This window comes from Pteropus medius, unplaced genomic scaffold, assembly GCF_902729225.1.
Source record: "Pteropus medius unplaced genomic scaffold, Ma_sr-lr_union100, whole genome shotgun sequence".
Taxonomy (NCBI): domain Eukaryota; kingdom Metazoa; phylum Chordata; class Mammalia; order Chiroptera; family Pteropodidae; genus Pteropus; species Pteropus medius.
The window spans coordinates 15,506,718-15,517,055 of NW_024340699.1; the positions used below are offsets into that span (position 1 = coordinate 15,506,718).

Below are 10,338 nucleotides of genomic sequence, written 5' to 3' on the forward strand. Positions count from 1 at the left end.
GATGAGTGATCAGATAAATGACTGGTGGCCGAGTATACAAAAGGATGGCTAGGTGGATGAAAGACAGATGGATAAATAACTTATCGGGGGATCGATGGCCGGAGAAGTGAATAGATAGATGAGCAAATGGACAGACACTTGGAGGGACGTGGCGGGCAGAACGGCTCCCCCTGTGCGGCCCACTCGAATCCTTGAGACCTGTGGAAACGCTACGTCGCATGGTGAGAGGGGCTCAGAGGGCGTGCTGAGTGAAGAACCCGGAGCTGGGGAGAGGGTCCTGGGCCGTCCGTGGGCCCCGAGCAGCCACGGGGTCCTGCTAAGTAGACAGGTCGGAGGAGACGTGTACACAGAAGCAGAGCTGGCTCTGAAGATGGGGGCCGGGCCATGAGCCAAGGAATGCAAGCGGCTTCCAGAAGCTGGAAAAGGCCAGGAAACAGATTCTCTCCGAGCTCCGAGCACCTCCGGAAGGAAGGCCACCCTGCCCACACCTCGGTTCCAGCAGCGAGACCCGCGGCTGACCCACAGAACCGCATGATGAGAAGTCCGTCGTGTTAGCTGCTACTCTGTGGTCATCTGTTCCGTCAGCCAATGGGAACGAACGCAGAGAGGGGTGCAGGACGAGCGGAGGTGTGGGGGTCATCATGCTGGGTCATCCTCGGGTTTGCACCCAGGTGAGCCATGGTGCCACGCGGGCTGGTGAGCCCCCGGCTGGAGGGCTAACCGAAGGTCAGGGTTTAGACGCTTCAAACTTCCTGGGGGGACCATGAGCATCAGAGCCACCGAGATGGACGTAGAAACACTGAGGATTCTCCGCGGTCTAGGCCCACCCACCTCGTCTCGGCCCCACGGCAGCCCAGGTGGTCCCCGTTTGCAGGGGGCTTGGTCCCCATCTTCTTTCTCTCGTGACCCTAGCCCAGCCAGCCTCTCTGCACCTGGGAGAGGTGGCCAGGCAGGGTGAGGGGTCAGGGCCGTGGACGCCCACCTCCAGCTGAGCCAACGGTGCAGACCCGTGCCTTCCGCAGCACACCCTGCCGCGGCACACGCTCACTCACCTCACACGCACATGCAGGCACATGTGTGCACACAGACACGTATGTCCGCACCGGCCCAAACTTGCTCTGACGTGGACACTACGTGGCAGCAGGGTGGGCGGGGGGCTCCGTCCTGCTCTGCTTCAGACCCACGCGCTTGGCCGTGTCCCTGGGCCTTCCTGGGCCTCCGTCTCCCCATCCGTGGGCTGAGGGTCTTGGGCCACTCCCAAGCCAAGGACAGGGGGTGGGGGGTGGCAGTGCCGTGGGGCAGGGAGGCTGGTGGGGGCGGGGGTGACAGCGAAGTTGGCCGTCCCAGCCCTCACTCACGGTTCTGACCACCGGGCTTCCTCCAACGAGCCCCTCTGGGGAGGGACTGTAATTAACTTCTTCCTGTTCAGATCAGGAGCTGTTTCCAAAAACATATTTCGAAGGATTATTTTGCAAAGGAAATGTTTTTGAAAAAATCTTGTGTCCCGTCCCAGCCTGGGGAAGTGGGAGCAGCAGTCAGAGCAGGGGCAGGGGTGGGGTGGTCCTGGTGGCTGGCGTGAGCTGGCGCGCTGGGTTCAGCCCTGAACCCCTGTCTGGGGCAGGGAGGGGGCGGGGATGGGAGGGAGAAGGAAATGAGAGGGGACAGGAGCCAAAGGGGGCAGAAGGGTCCCCACTGCCTCCTGCCCAGGTCCCCAGTGCTCAGCCCACCCCGTCCCCGCAGGCCTCATGCCTGGGGCCCTGCCCGTCACACGGGGACCCTGGAAACCCTCGGCCTCGCTCCCCGCCGGCCTCCACCGCCATCTAGCTTCTCCTGTCCCTCCCCTGAGGGTGCCCAGGCTCTGTCCTGGGCCTCAGGTGACAGGCATCCTTCAGCCAGGTGGGCGCCCTGAGTCCAGCCTGCCCCTCCCACGTCCGGCTTGCCTCCTTGGGTAGCTCGTGGGCGCTCCCTCCTTGAACTTGGCCCTTGCTCACGCTCCCTGTCCTGCAGACGGCCCTCCGTCCCCACTGAAGTTACACACAGTGGTTTTCCTTTGCTTTGACTTTCTGTCCTGAGAAACAAGTCACAACACATCGAGGGGCGGGGGGGGGGGCGTGGTAGGGTGCCCAGACCCCGCAGAGCCAGTCCCGACCCCGCCCGTGCGGACTCCAGGCCAGTCCATGGCTGCCCACCTCCAAGGCCGGTGGCCGCAGGCCAGCGCCCCAGCGCCCTGGGCCTCCGTCTGCACTGTGCTCCATGCCCGCTCTGCCTGCCACTCCAGGCACGCATGGAGTGTCTAGCAGTGTCCGCTGGATGGACGAATGGCCGGGCCACGTGGACCTGGGTGAGTCTCGCAGCAAAGACTATTTAATCTCAGAAGACCACTCTTTGGTGCCCTCCGCTCAGAAGCCCAGGCTGGGCCCCGGGCCGGGGAGGACCAGGCTCCCCAGGCGGCCCCTCTCCGCCTCGGTTTCTCCGCCACAGCTCATCCTGCCCTGCCATTCCTTAGGCTTGTCCGGTGCTGGCCACACCGCTCAGAGCACGGTTCCCAAGCCCCCGGGGACCAGGGCGGGGAAGAACGTTCTGTCAGGGCCTGCTCGCCAGGGCCTGCTCGCCCGCTGGCGGGGGTGCTGACCAAGTGTGTGAAGGGCACAGGGAAGAGACCCGGCCGGCCCGTCCTCGCCTGCCGCTCGCGTGCTGTGGTCCTCAGACGAGCTACCCGGCCCCTCCGAGCCACGGGCTCCCCTCTGGGAAAACAGGGAGGCTGCAAGATGAGTCCTTCGGGTCCTCTGAGGGCCTGTGGGGCCCGACCCCGTCAGATGGGGCTCCTGGGGCCCTGGGCGCTCCAGGGGGTCCCCTTCTCTGCATGGACCACACAGCCAAACCCACCTCCTGTTCAGCCACCCAGCAGGCCAGACCTCAGCTCAGGGGTGCAGCCCCCTCCCTCCTCTGGAGGCTGGCCTGGCCTGCAGGTGTCCGGGGGAGGCTCCTCTGTAAGGGGGCTGGGGCTGCCCGGTCTGGGGCGCGAGCTCGCCCGTCCCTCTGCCTCCGCCCCTCTCTGGGACCGCATTCCCCACGCGCCTCTGCGGGCCCCCATCCTCCTCTCGTGTCCCCCGCCATCGCCCTCTCTCCGAGTCTCTCTCCCCATCCCCGTCCCCCACCCATGTCCCCGTTCCCAGCCCCTGCTCCGCCCAGGGCTCAGTGCTGCTCACAGCTCCGGGTTCCAGCACCCCACCCGCCCAGATGTCTCGGAACTGGTGCGAGGTTATTTTGGGAGCTGGCGACTCCCCTGGGCCTTTCCCAATAGTCTTGGCGGGAGCGTTCGAAGCCGGCGGGGTCGGCCTGAGCGAGCGAGGGGCATGTGGCGCTGGCCGGAGGGGGTGCAGGGAGTGTGCCGTGGGGCCGGGGACAGCATGACCTCCCAAAGCGTCCGGGGGGGGTGGGGGCTGGCGGCTCCCTCCCTGTGCCTGGCCAGAGCCCGCCCGGGAGGCCTCCAGGGCGGGGGCGGGCTCATTCTCGGGCTGTGGCCTCCGCCTTTTGGGGTGATCTGTGACCTCGCCTCGCACCCCCGAACCCCCTCCCCGCCTTCTCCATCCCATGGAATAGAGCACAAGCCCGGGAGCCACTTAAAACCTTTCTAGTGGCCACGTTAAAAAAAGTTTTTGAAACAGGGGGAATTAATTTTAATAACGTATCTTATTTAACCCAACAGATCCAAAATATTTTAATTTTCACCGTGCGATCAATGTAAAACTTAGCCACGACGTTTGACGCGAGTTTTTGCAGCGCGTCTTGTTAAGTCCGGGGTTTCGTCACACTCGTATCTCAGTTCAGACTCTTTAGACGCCCGACGGCTACGTGCGGTCAGCGGCTGTTGGGCCACGCAGCTCAGTGCTGCTGTCCGATTTCGCTTTCTTCTTAGCATGAGTCACCTTCTAGAATATTCCATTTGCTCAGCTATTTATTCTCCGTCTCTCCCTCTGCAGTCGGCGCCTTGTAAATGTTTGGGGATGAAGTGGGTCTGGTCCCCCCTCCCCCGCAGCCCTGGAGAAGGTCTTGGTCCCGGGTCACAGAGCAGCCAGCGGTGGCCCCCTGTCGACAGAGCCGGCCTGGCGCTGGGGGCGGGGGCTACAGGGCCCTCGAGGCTCGGGTACCCCATCTCCATTCCGGCCCCGTATCCCCAGCCGCTGTCTTGTCTGACTGGATCCCCAACCCTCCCTTCCTCAGGTCCTGGCTGCCACCACCTGTTTGCAAGGCCAGCGAAGCCTGTGTCCCTGGTGGCTGCCGGGGCCCAGCCTCCTTCTGGAAGAGTCATTACGGTGTCCCCTCCCGGCCAGATGTCAGCCGGCCGCCGGCTGCCCTGCCCTGCCCGGCCGCGAGGCCGCCCACCGGCTGTCGTGCGGTGGCACAGAGCCCAGATGGCTGAGCAGGCTCGTCGAGCTTCCTCAGCGATGGCCGCCATCAATGGGTCACTCACCGTGGGGCCTGGCTCGAGGCTCCCACAGCCCCTCCCAGGAGGGCCACCAGGAGGTTCAGCCCCGGCACCACGAAGGCCTGTGGAGTCTCCCAGGCATGTGCTCTGGCCCAAGCTCCCTAGTGACCCCTGGAGGCTTGTTCCCAGCAGTGACTCACGGGGTGGCAGATGCACTGCCCACAGTGGCCTGTCTCCCCGTCAGCGTAGTGGAAGCCCTCACGCCAGTGGGGGTGAGCTTACTTCGATGATGGCAGAGGGAGGGGCCTTCGTAACAGATGCTGACCCGGGGAGCAGAGCTGGAGGACCCGGGAAAATGGGGGGCCTGGGGGAGGCTCTGCCCTGCCCCCAGCCCGGCCCCCTCCCTGCAGGGTGGGACTCAGAGCGAGGACTGGGGCTACTGTGTCTCCCCTTTGAGCAGTAGTTACCACATCTACAAAGCGGGAGGTGAAGTAGAATGGGTCCTAGTGTCCCCTGGGGTGTGTGACAATGTGAGCACTAAGGCCTGGCCTGGGGTGGGCCCCACTGCCAAGGTGGGGCAGCAGGGGCCAGAGCTCGGTGCCCCTCGCGGCTGCCCACGCTGTCTCCCAGCAAGCCCCTCGCCTCCTGGGCCTCAGCTTCCCCACTGTGTCATGCCGGCCCGGTGCTTTCAAGCCGTCCTCGCTCTGCAGCCTGACCCAGAGGGCGCAGCCCAGCAGTGGGGAGGAGAGCGAGCCCCTGCGTGCCAAGGCCGCCGAGTGCCCACCCGGAGGACAGCTGGCCCGAAGCCGTGCCCGGGGCTGGTGCTGCGCTGCCCGTGGGAGCGGCGCCCCCTCTCTGACGAGCAGGGCTGAGAACTCCAGGCTGGCCTCGCCATCAGTGAGAGCTATCAGGCACGAGTCCGGGACGGGGTTCTGGGGGGGGCCTTGCAGCCTGAGAGGGGCTCTGGGGACAGCCTGGCCCAGCACCAGAATCGCCACTGGTGGGCCAGGCTGGTGCTCACCCTGGGACAGGGGTGTGGGGTGCGAGGGGACGGGGGGCTGCAAGGGGCCCTGGACTGGGCGCCCAGGGCCTGCACCAACCTCCCGGGGCCGCCACCCCTCATGTGGCGCTGTGGGGCGCTTTCTTCTTCGGACCCCAGTTTCCTCGTTGCCGAAGTCGGCACAGCGGCGCCCGAGGCCAGGAGGCCCATGAAGGCCCATGAAGGCTGTGCTGGCCACCCAGAACGATGGGGCGATCCTCCTTAGATTGTTCCTAGGACTTGTGGCCGACACCCCTGGGGCCACTGGGGTGTGTCAGACCCTGCGCGACCTCGAAGCCCCGCTGCTGGGCCCTGCTCTTGCTGTGCCACTCCCTGCAGCACCCTCCCCTGCCCCACTTCTAACTCCTACTCATTCTTCAAAACCCACTTAAGGTGCCTCCTCCTCCAGGAAGCCGACCTTGATAGCCCTCCATCCAGCCTGAGGACTGTGTCCAGGGGGCAAACTGTTGGGTTTGAATCCTGGCTTTGCTACTCCCCAGCTGTGTGACCTTCGGCAAGTCACTTAACTTCTCTGAGCTCCTGCACCCTTCTCTGTAACACGGGGATGACAGTCTCGGCCTCCTGGTGCTGGGCGCGGTGCTCGTGCTGAGCTTGCAGAAAGCCGGGCACCGGCAGAGGGTGGCTAGCACCGTGCCGTGGGGCGGGGTCTAGCTCCCGGCACCTCTGAGCAGCAGTGCTGTGCTGGCGCCACCTGGTGAGGGAGGCCGCGGTGCCGAGGCTGGGCGAGCCACCCAGGTGGCCATCCAGGTGCAGGTCCTCCCTGGAGCTGGGTGGAGCTCCTGCCATGTCCTCAGGAGCCCGTGACAGCTGACTGCCCGGGGCAAAACCACGCATCCGGGCTGGGGAGGGCGGCTTCTGGATCCTGGACCCCGGGTGGGCAGGCTGCTCCCACAGCGCCAGCTTTGGCCGGCCAGCAGTGCAGGGCAGAGGCACTGCCCACTGGGCACCCCGACCCATGAGGCCCTGCTGGGGTCCCACCCAGGCTCCATGACGTCGGGGCGTGCCTGCTGGGCTGAGCCGGCCGCGCAGGGCCCCCGTGACCCTCTCTCCATCCCCCAATTCTGTCGGGGCCTCCTGAGTGCTTGGTGTCACAGAGCTTTGGCCACTCCTAGCTCCCACCCCGTGTGGGCGACCTTCCAAAGCCACAGTCAGACAAGGTGAGACCACAGGCCTGGCCAGGTGTGCACTCATGCAGGTACAGGTGTCGTGGTGCAGGTGGAGGCCCGGAGCCTGCCTCGTCCCAGGTGTGGCCTTCTGAGACCTCCAGGCCGGCAAACAGGCAGAGCTCACCCCTGCCCCCTTGAGGCCCCTGGGGGTATCTACAACACAAGCCCCCACAGCTGAGATGGGGGGTCTGGGCTCAGTGAGGGGCGGGCCTGCCCAAATCAGGGGGTGCCGAGGCCTCTTCACCCCAGGCCAGGGTCTCCCCGGGGCAGCAGTACACGGGTGCCTGTCCAGGGCCCCTGGGGGCCAAGCTCCAGCCCCGGGCCCTTGCAGTCAGGCAGCTGACTCCCCAGGTCACTCCACTGGCACCCTTGCTGACCCTGGAGATGATGGTCCAGGGCTGTGGTGGCCCCAGGCCGCCCTCCCCCACCCAGGGGACAGGCACGGGAGCAGAGGGGGGCAGCGGGAGCAGGACCGCCGAGCCCAGTGTGCAGCTGAGAACACTGGGGCCCAGAGGCTGCTGGCTCAAGGTCACCGAGCTGCGGAAGCCTGCTCCGGAGCCCTGACTGCGTGTTCTGCCCGGCCCTGTGCCCTGGACGCTGGCCCACACTGTACCCAGGCTCCGTGTCCCCCCTACCAGCAGCCGATGCTAGGCCTGCCCAGTCTGGGCACCCTCCGACTGGGGACAGGGCAGCGGGGTGGGGAGGCAGGATGGGGGCCCGCCCCCTGCTGTGCTCCTCTAGTGGGGTGCCAGGCGTCTGCGGACCCCGGGGCAGCGAGGCTGGGCGGAGATGTGGATGTGCCGGGCGGGCCGGCTGTCTGAGCCGGGACCACAGCGGGCGGGCTGGCCCTGCAGCGCCTCTGCTGCCCAGGGCTGCCCCCTGCAGGCCCGGCTGGTGCCCGGCCGGGAGGACAGCACTGAGCTGTGGCCTCTGCACTGTCCCACACTGCAGAGCCCCGCCCCACCCCCCAAAAAAATACCCGACCAGCGCGTGAGAACAGGCCAGGCTCCAGGGTCACCCTGCCAGGAGCCACAGGCAAGAACGGGGCCGAGGCCGGGGCCTGACCAAGACGGCGGGGGCCACTCACGCCCGCCTCGTGCACGTGTGGGCTCCTGTGTGCACCTTCCCCACACGCTCACACTCCACGCTCACCACAGCTCCACGTGCACACTCACACGCACTCACCGCACTCGCGTGCTCACACGCACGCACCCGCACGCTCACACGGCAGGCACCCAGGTGCTCCACGCACCCAGCCCGGCTCCTCGTCCAGCCAGTTCCTTGGACAATGCAGCCAAGAGGTGCCCACAGCTGCCTTGAAAGCTTGGGGAGACCTGGCCTGGCCCCCACGCCAGCTCAGCAAAGAGGGGCCGCAGGATGCGGGGTGCAAAAGAGGCCCTCTCCACCCCTTCTGCCTGCTCTGGAATGCGCTGACCAGGCGCCCAGCCTAATCCCACCTCGGCCAGGGGCAGCTGAGCCAGCTGGGGCCGCCGCGGGGGAGCGGGGTGGGGAGGGCTGCGGCAGGCGACAGAGGCTGGAGGCCCCAGGGGGTCAGGTGGTCAGACCTGGCTTCCCGAAGGCCGGGGCAGAGGTTATGGTAGGCCAGCCTGCCCCTCCCCCCACCTCACTGACCAAACCAGTGGGCTCGTGTCCCTGGGATCCAGGTCGAGACCCTGGAGGACGAGTCCAGGCTGGACCCTCGAGGATGGGGGAGAAGCTGCCTCCCAGGGCGTCTGCGAGACCCTAAGAAGTGAAGTCTGGGAGCCAGATGGGACCCTGAGGAAATGGGGTCTGAGCCTGTCCCCCCGTCCCTGGTGCTTGAATGGGGGGCCTGTGGGGCCATGGGAGGCCAGGAAGAAGGGAGGAGTGAGGGCCTGGGGGCGGGGAAGGGCAGAGTGCCCTGTCGGCCTTTAGGGGGGGGGCTTGCCCCCGCCCAGCCCCCGCCCTATATCTCGGAGCTCGCTCTGCCAGGCCGCAGCGGCTGGAGAGATGGCATTGCAAGTGAGCAAGGCCCGGATTCGGGGAGAAGGGTCAGGGCCAGCTGGGGCTCCCCGCCCGCAGAGCCTCCCTCCCATCGGACCCCCACGCTGAGCCCCCCGCCACCCCATCTCGGAGGGAGCGCAATGCCCAGGGTCCAGGGCCTGTAGGGAGCATGTGCTGGGGCGGGGAGGCTGGGGGTGGCCTTCGTGGACCCCGGGCCTCTGTCCCCCTTGTTTGCCCGCAGTTCGAAGCCTTCTGTGCAGAGGGCCTGGTCCCAGGCTGGAGCCTGCTGGTCCAGGGACATACTGATGCCGGAGAGGACAAGTAAGAGACAGCGCCTCCCAGGGCCCCTCCTCGGCTTGGGGTGGGGTGCCTCCCCGGCCGCCTGCTGCCCTCATGACCGCATGATGCCCCCCAGGTTTGAGATCAACTTCTTGTCCGAGGCGGGGGACATCGCCTTCCACATCAAGCCCCGATTCTCCAGTGCCACCATGGTGGGCAACAACTTCCAGGCTGGCCGCTGGGGCCAGGAGGAGGTGTCCAGCGTCTTCCCCCTGACACTGGGGGAGCCCTTTGAGGTGACGGGGAGCAGGGGAGGCCTGTGGGGCAGGGAGGCAGGCGTGGGGCGTCCCTGGACTCACGGGGCCAGCTGGCTGCTTCTCAGGCTCGCTGTGTCCCCTGGGGCCCAGTGACACCACAGTCCCCGCCTGGGACCCAGGGGATGTTTACAGGGTCTGAGGAGCGAGGACGGGGACACTCAGCTCCCATCCGGGCGAGCCTGCGTGCGGGGGGCCCACGTGGCCCGCCTGGCTGTGCTTGGGGGACTCAGAGGGCATGCGGAGCTGGACCAGGATCAGGAAGGGCCCAGGCCCCGGGCAGGCCGAGGGTCACTGGCGCCCTGTCCCCAGATGGAGGTCAGCTCCGACTCACAGCACTTCCACGTCCACGCCCAGGAGCACAAAGTGATGCAGTTTGCGCACCGCCACAGGCCGCTGGCGGCCGTCACGCGGGTGCAGGTGCTGAGCGACCACCGCCTGGCTCAGGTGGAGCTGGCCAGGAGGGGCCTGAGCTGGGGGTAAGCTCCCCGCCCCTGCCCCAGGCCCCCTGAGCTGGGGGAGATGCTCCCCGCCCCCGCCCCCGCCCCCGCCCAGCCCTCCTTCCCCAGCCCAGGGCCCCGGGGCCACCGGCAGCCCTGGAGGGGGCTGTCAGCTCGTCCTCCCACCCGCCCCTCGGGAAGCCTGTCCACACTCAGCCCGTTTGTCCCTGGCTGAGGCCGGGCTGAGCCGAGCATGTCCTGGACGCTTACAGGGATAGGGGCTACTGAGCTGTGCCCGAAGTCTCAGGAGCGAGCCTCAGCCACCAGCCCCCGAGGGGCCAGCGGAGCCCGCCGCGGGGAGGGTGGGGGGAGGGGCCTGTGGTTCCGGGGACCCCACTGCAGCTCCACCTTCAATAAAGTCTGAGCAGGCTGCAGGAGCGTGGCTGCCGTGAGGGGCCAGGCTGGGGTGGTCCACGCAGCCCCAGACACCCCGCCGGGGCTAGGGGCTGGGCACTGAGGCGTGTGCCCTGGGGTGGCCCGACCCCACCCCTTCACCCCCGAGACACGGAAGGTCTGGGGTGGGGCCCGGATGGACATAGGTTTGGGCGGGGAGTGGTGTCAGGTGAGGTCAGACGAAGAGGGGGCTCCTGGCCCCGCGTCAGAAGGT

The 10,338-nt window shown here is 67.0% G+C and overlaps 1 protein-coding gene across 3 annotated transcripts in view; it reads left to right on the forward strand.

Annotated features, from left to right (window-relative positions):
- Window positions 1-10,103, forward strand: part of GRIFIN (galectin-related inter-fiber protein) — a 25,042-nt gene extending 14,939 nt beyond the window's left edge. The window contains exons 2-5 of one of the 3 annotated variants that reach the window (XM_039879017.1): window positions 8,880-8,959; window positions 9,054-9,213; window positions 9,544-9,710; window positions 9,944-10,103. In XM_039879017.1, the coding sequence (XP_039734951.1) occupies window positions 8,880-8,959; window positions 9,054-9,213; window positions 9,544-9,710; window positions 9,944-9,959 (423 nt within the window). In that variant the 3' untranslated portion in view covers window positions 9,960-10,103. Of the gene's footprint in view, window positions 1-8,879; window positions 8,960-9,053; window positions 9,214-9,543; window positions 9,715-9,943 lie in introns of those variants that run through there. The other 2 variants (XM_039879031.1, XM_039879026.1) reach the window with 2 other exon arrangements.
- The last annotated feature ends 235 nt before the right edge of the window (window positions 10,104-10,338 follow it).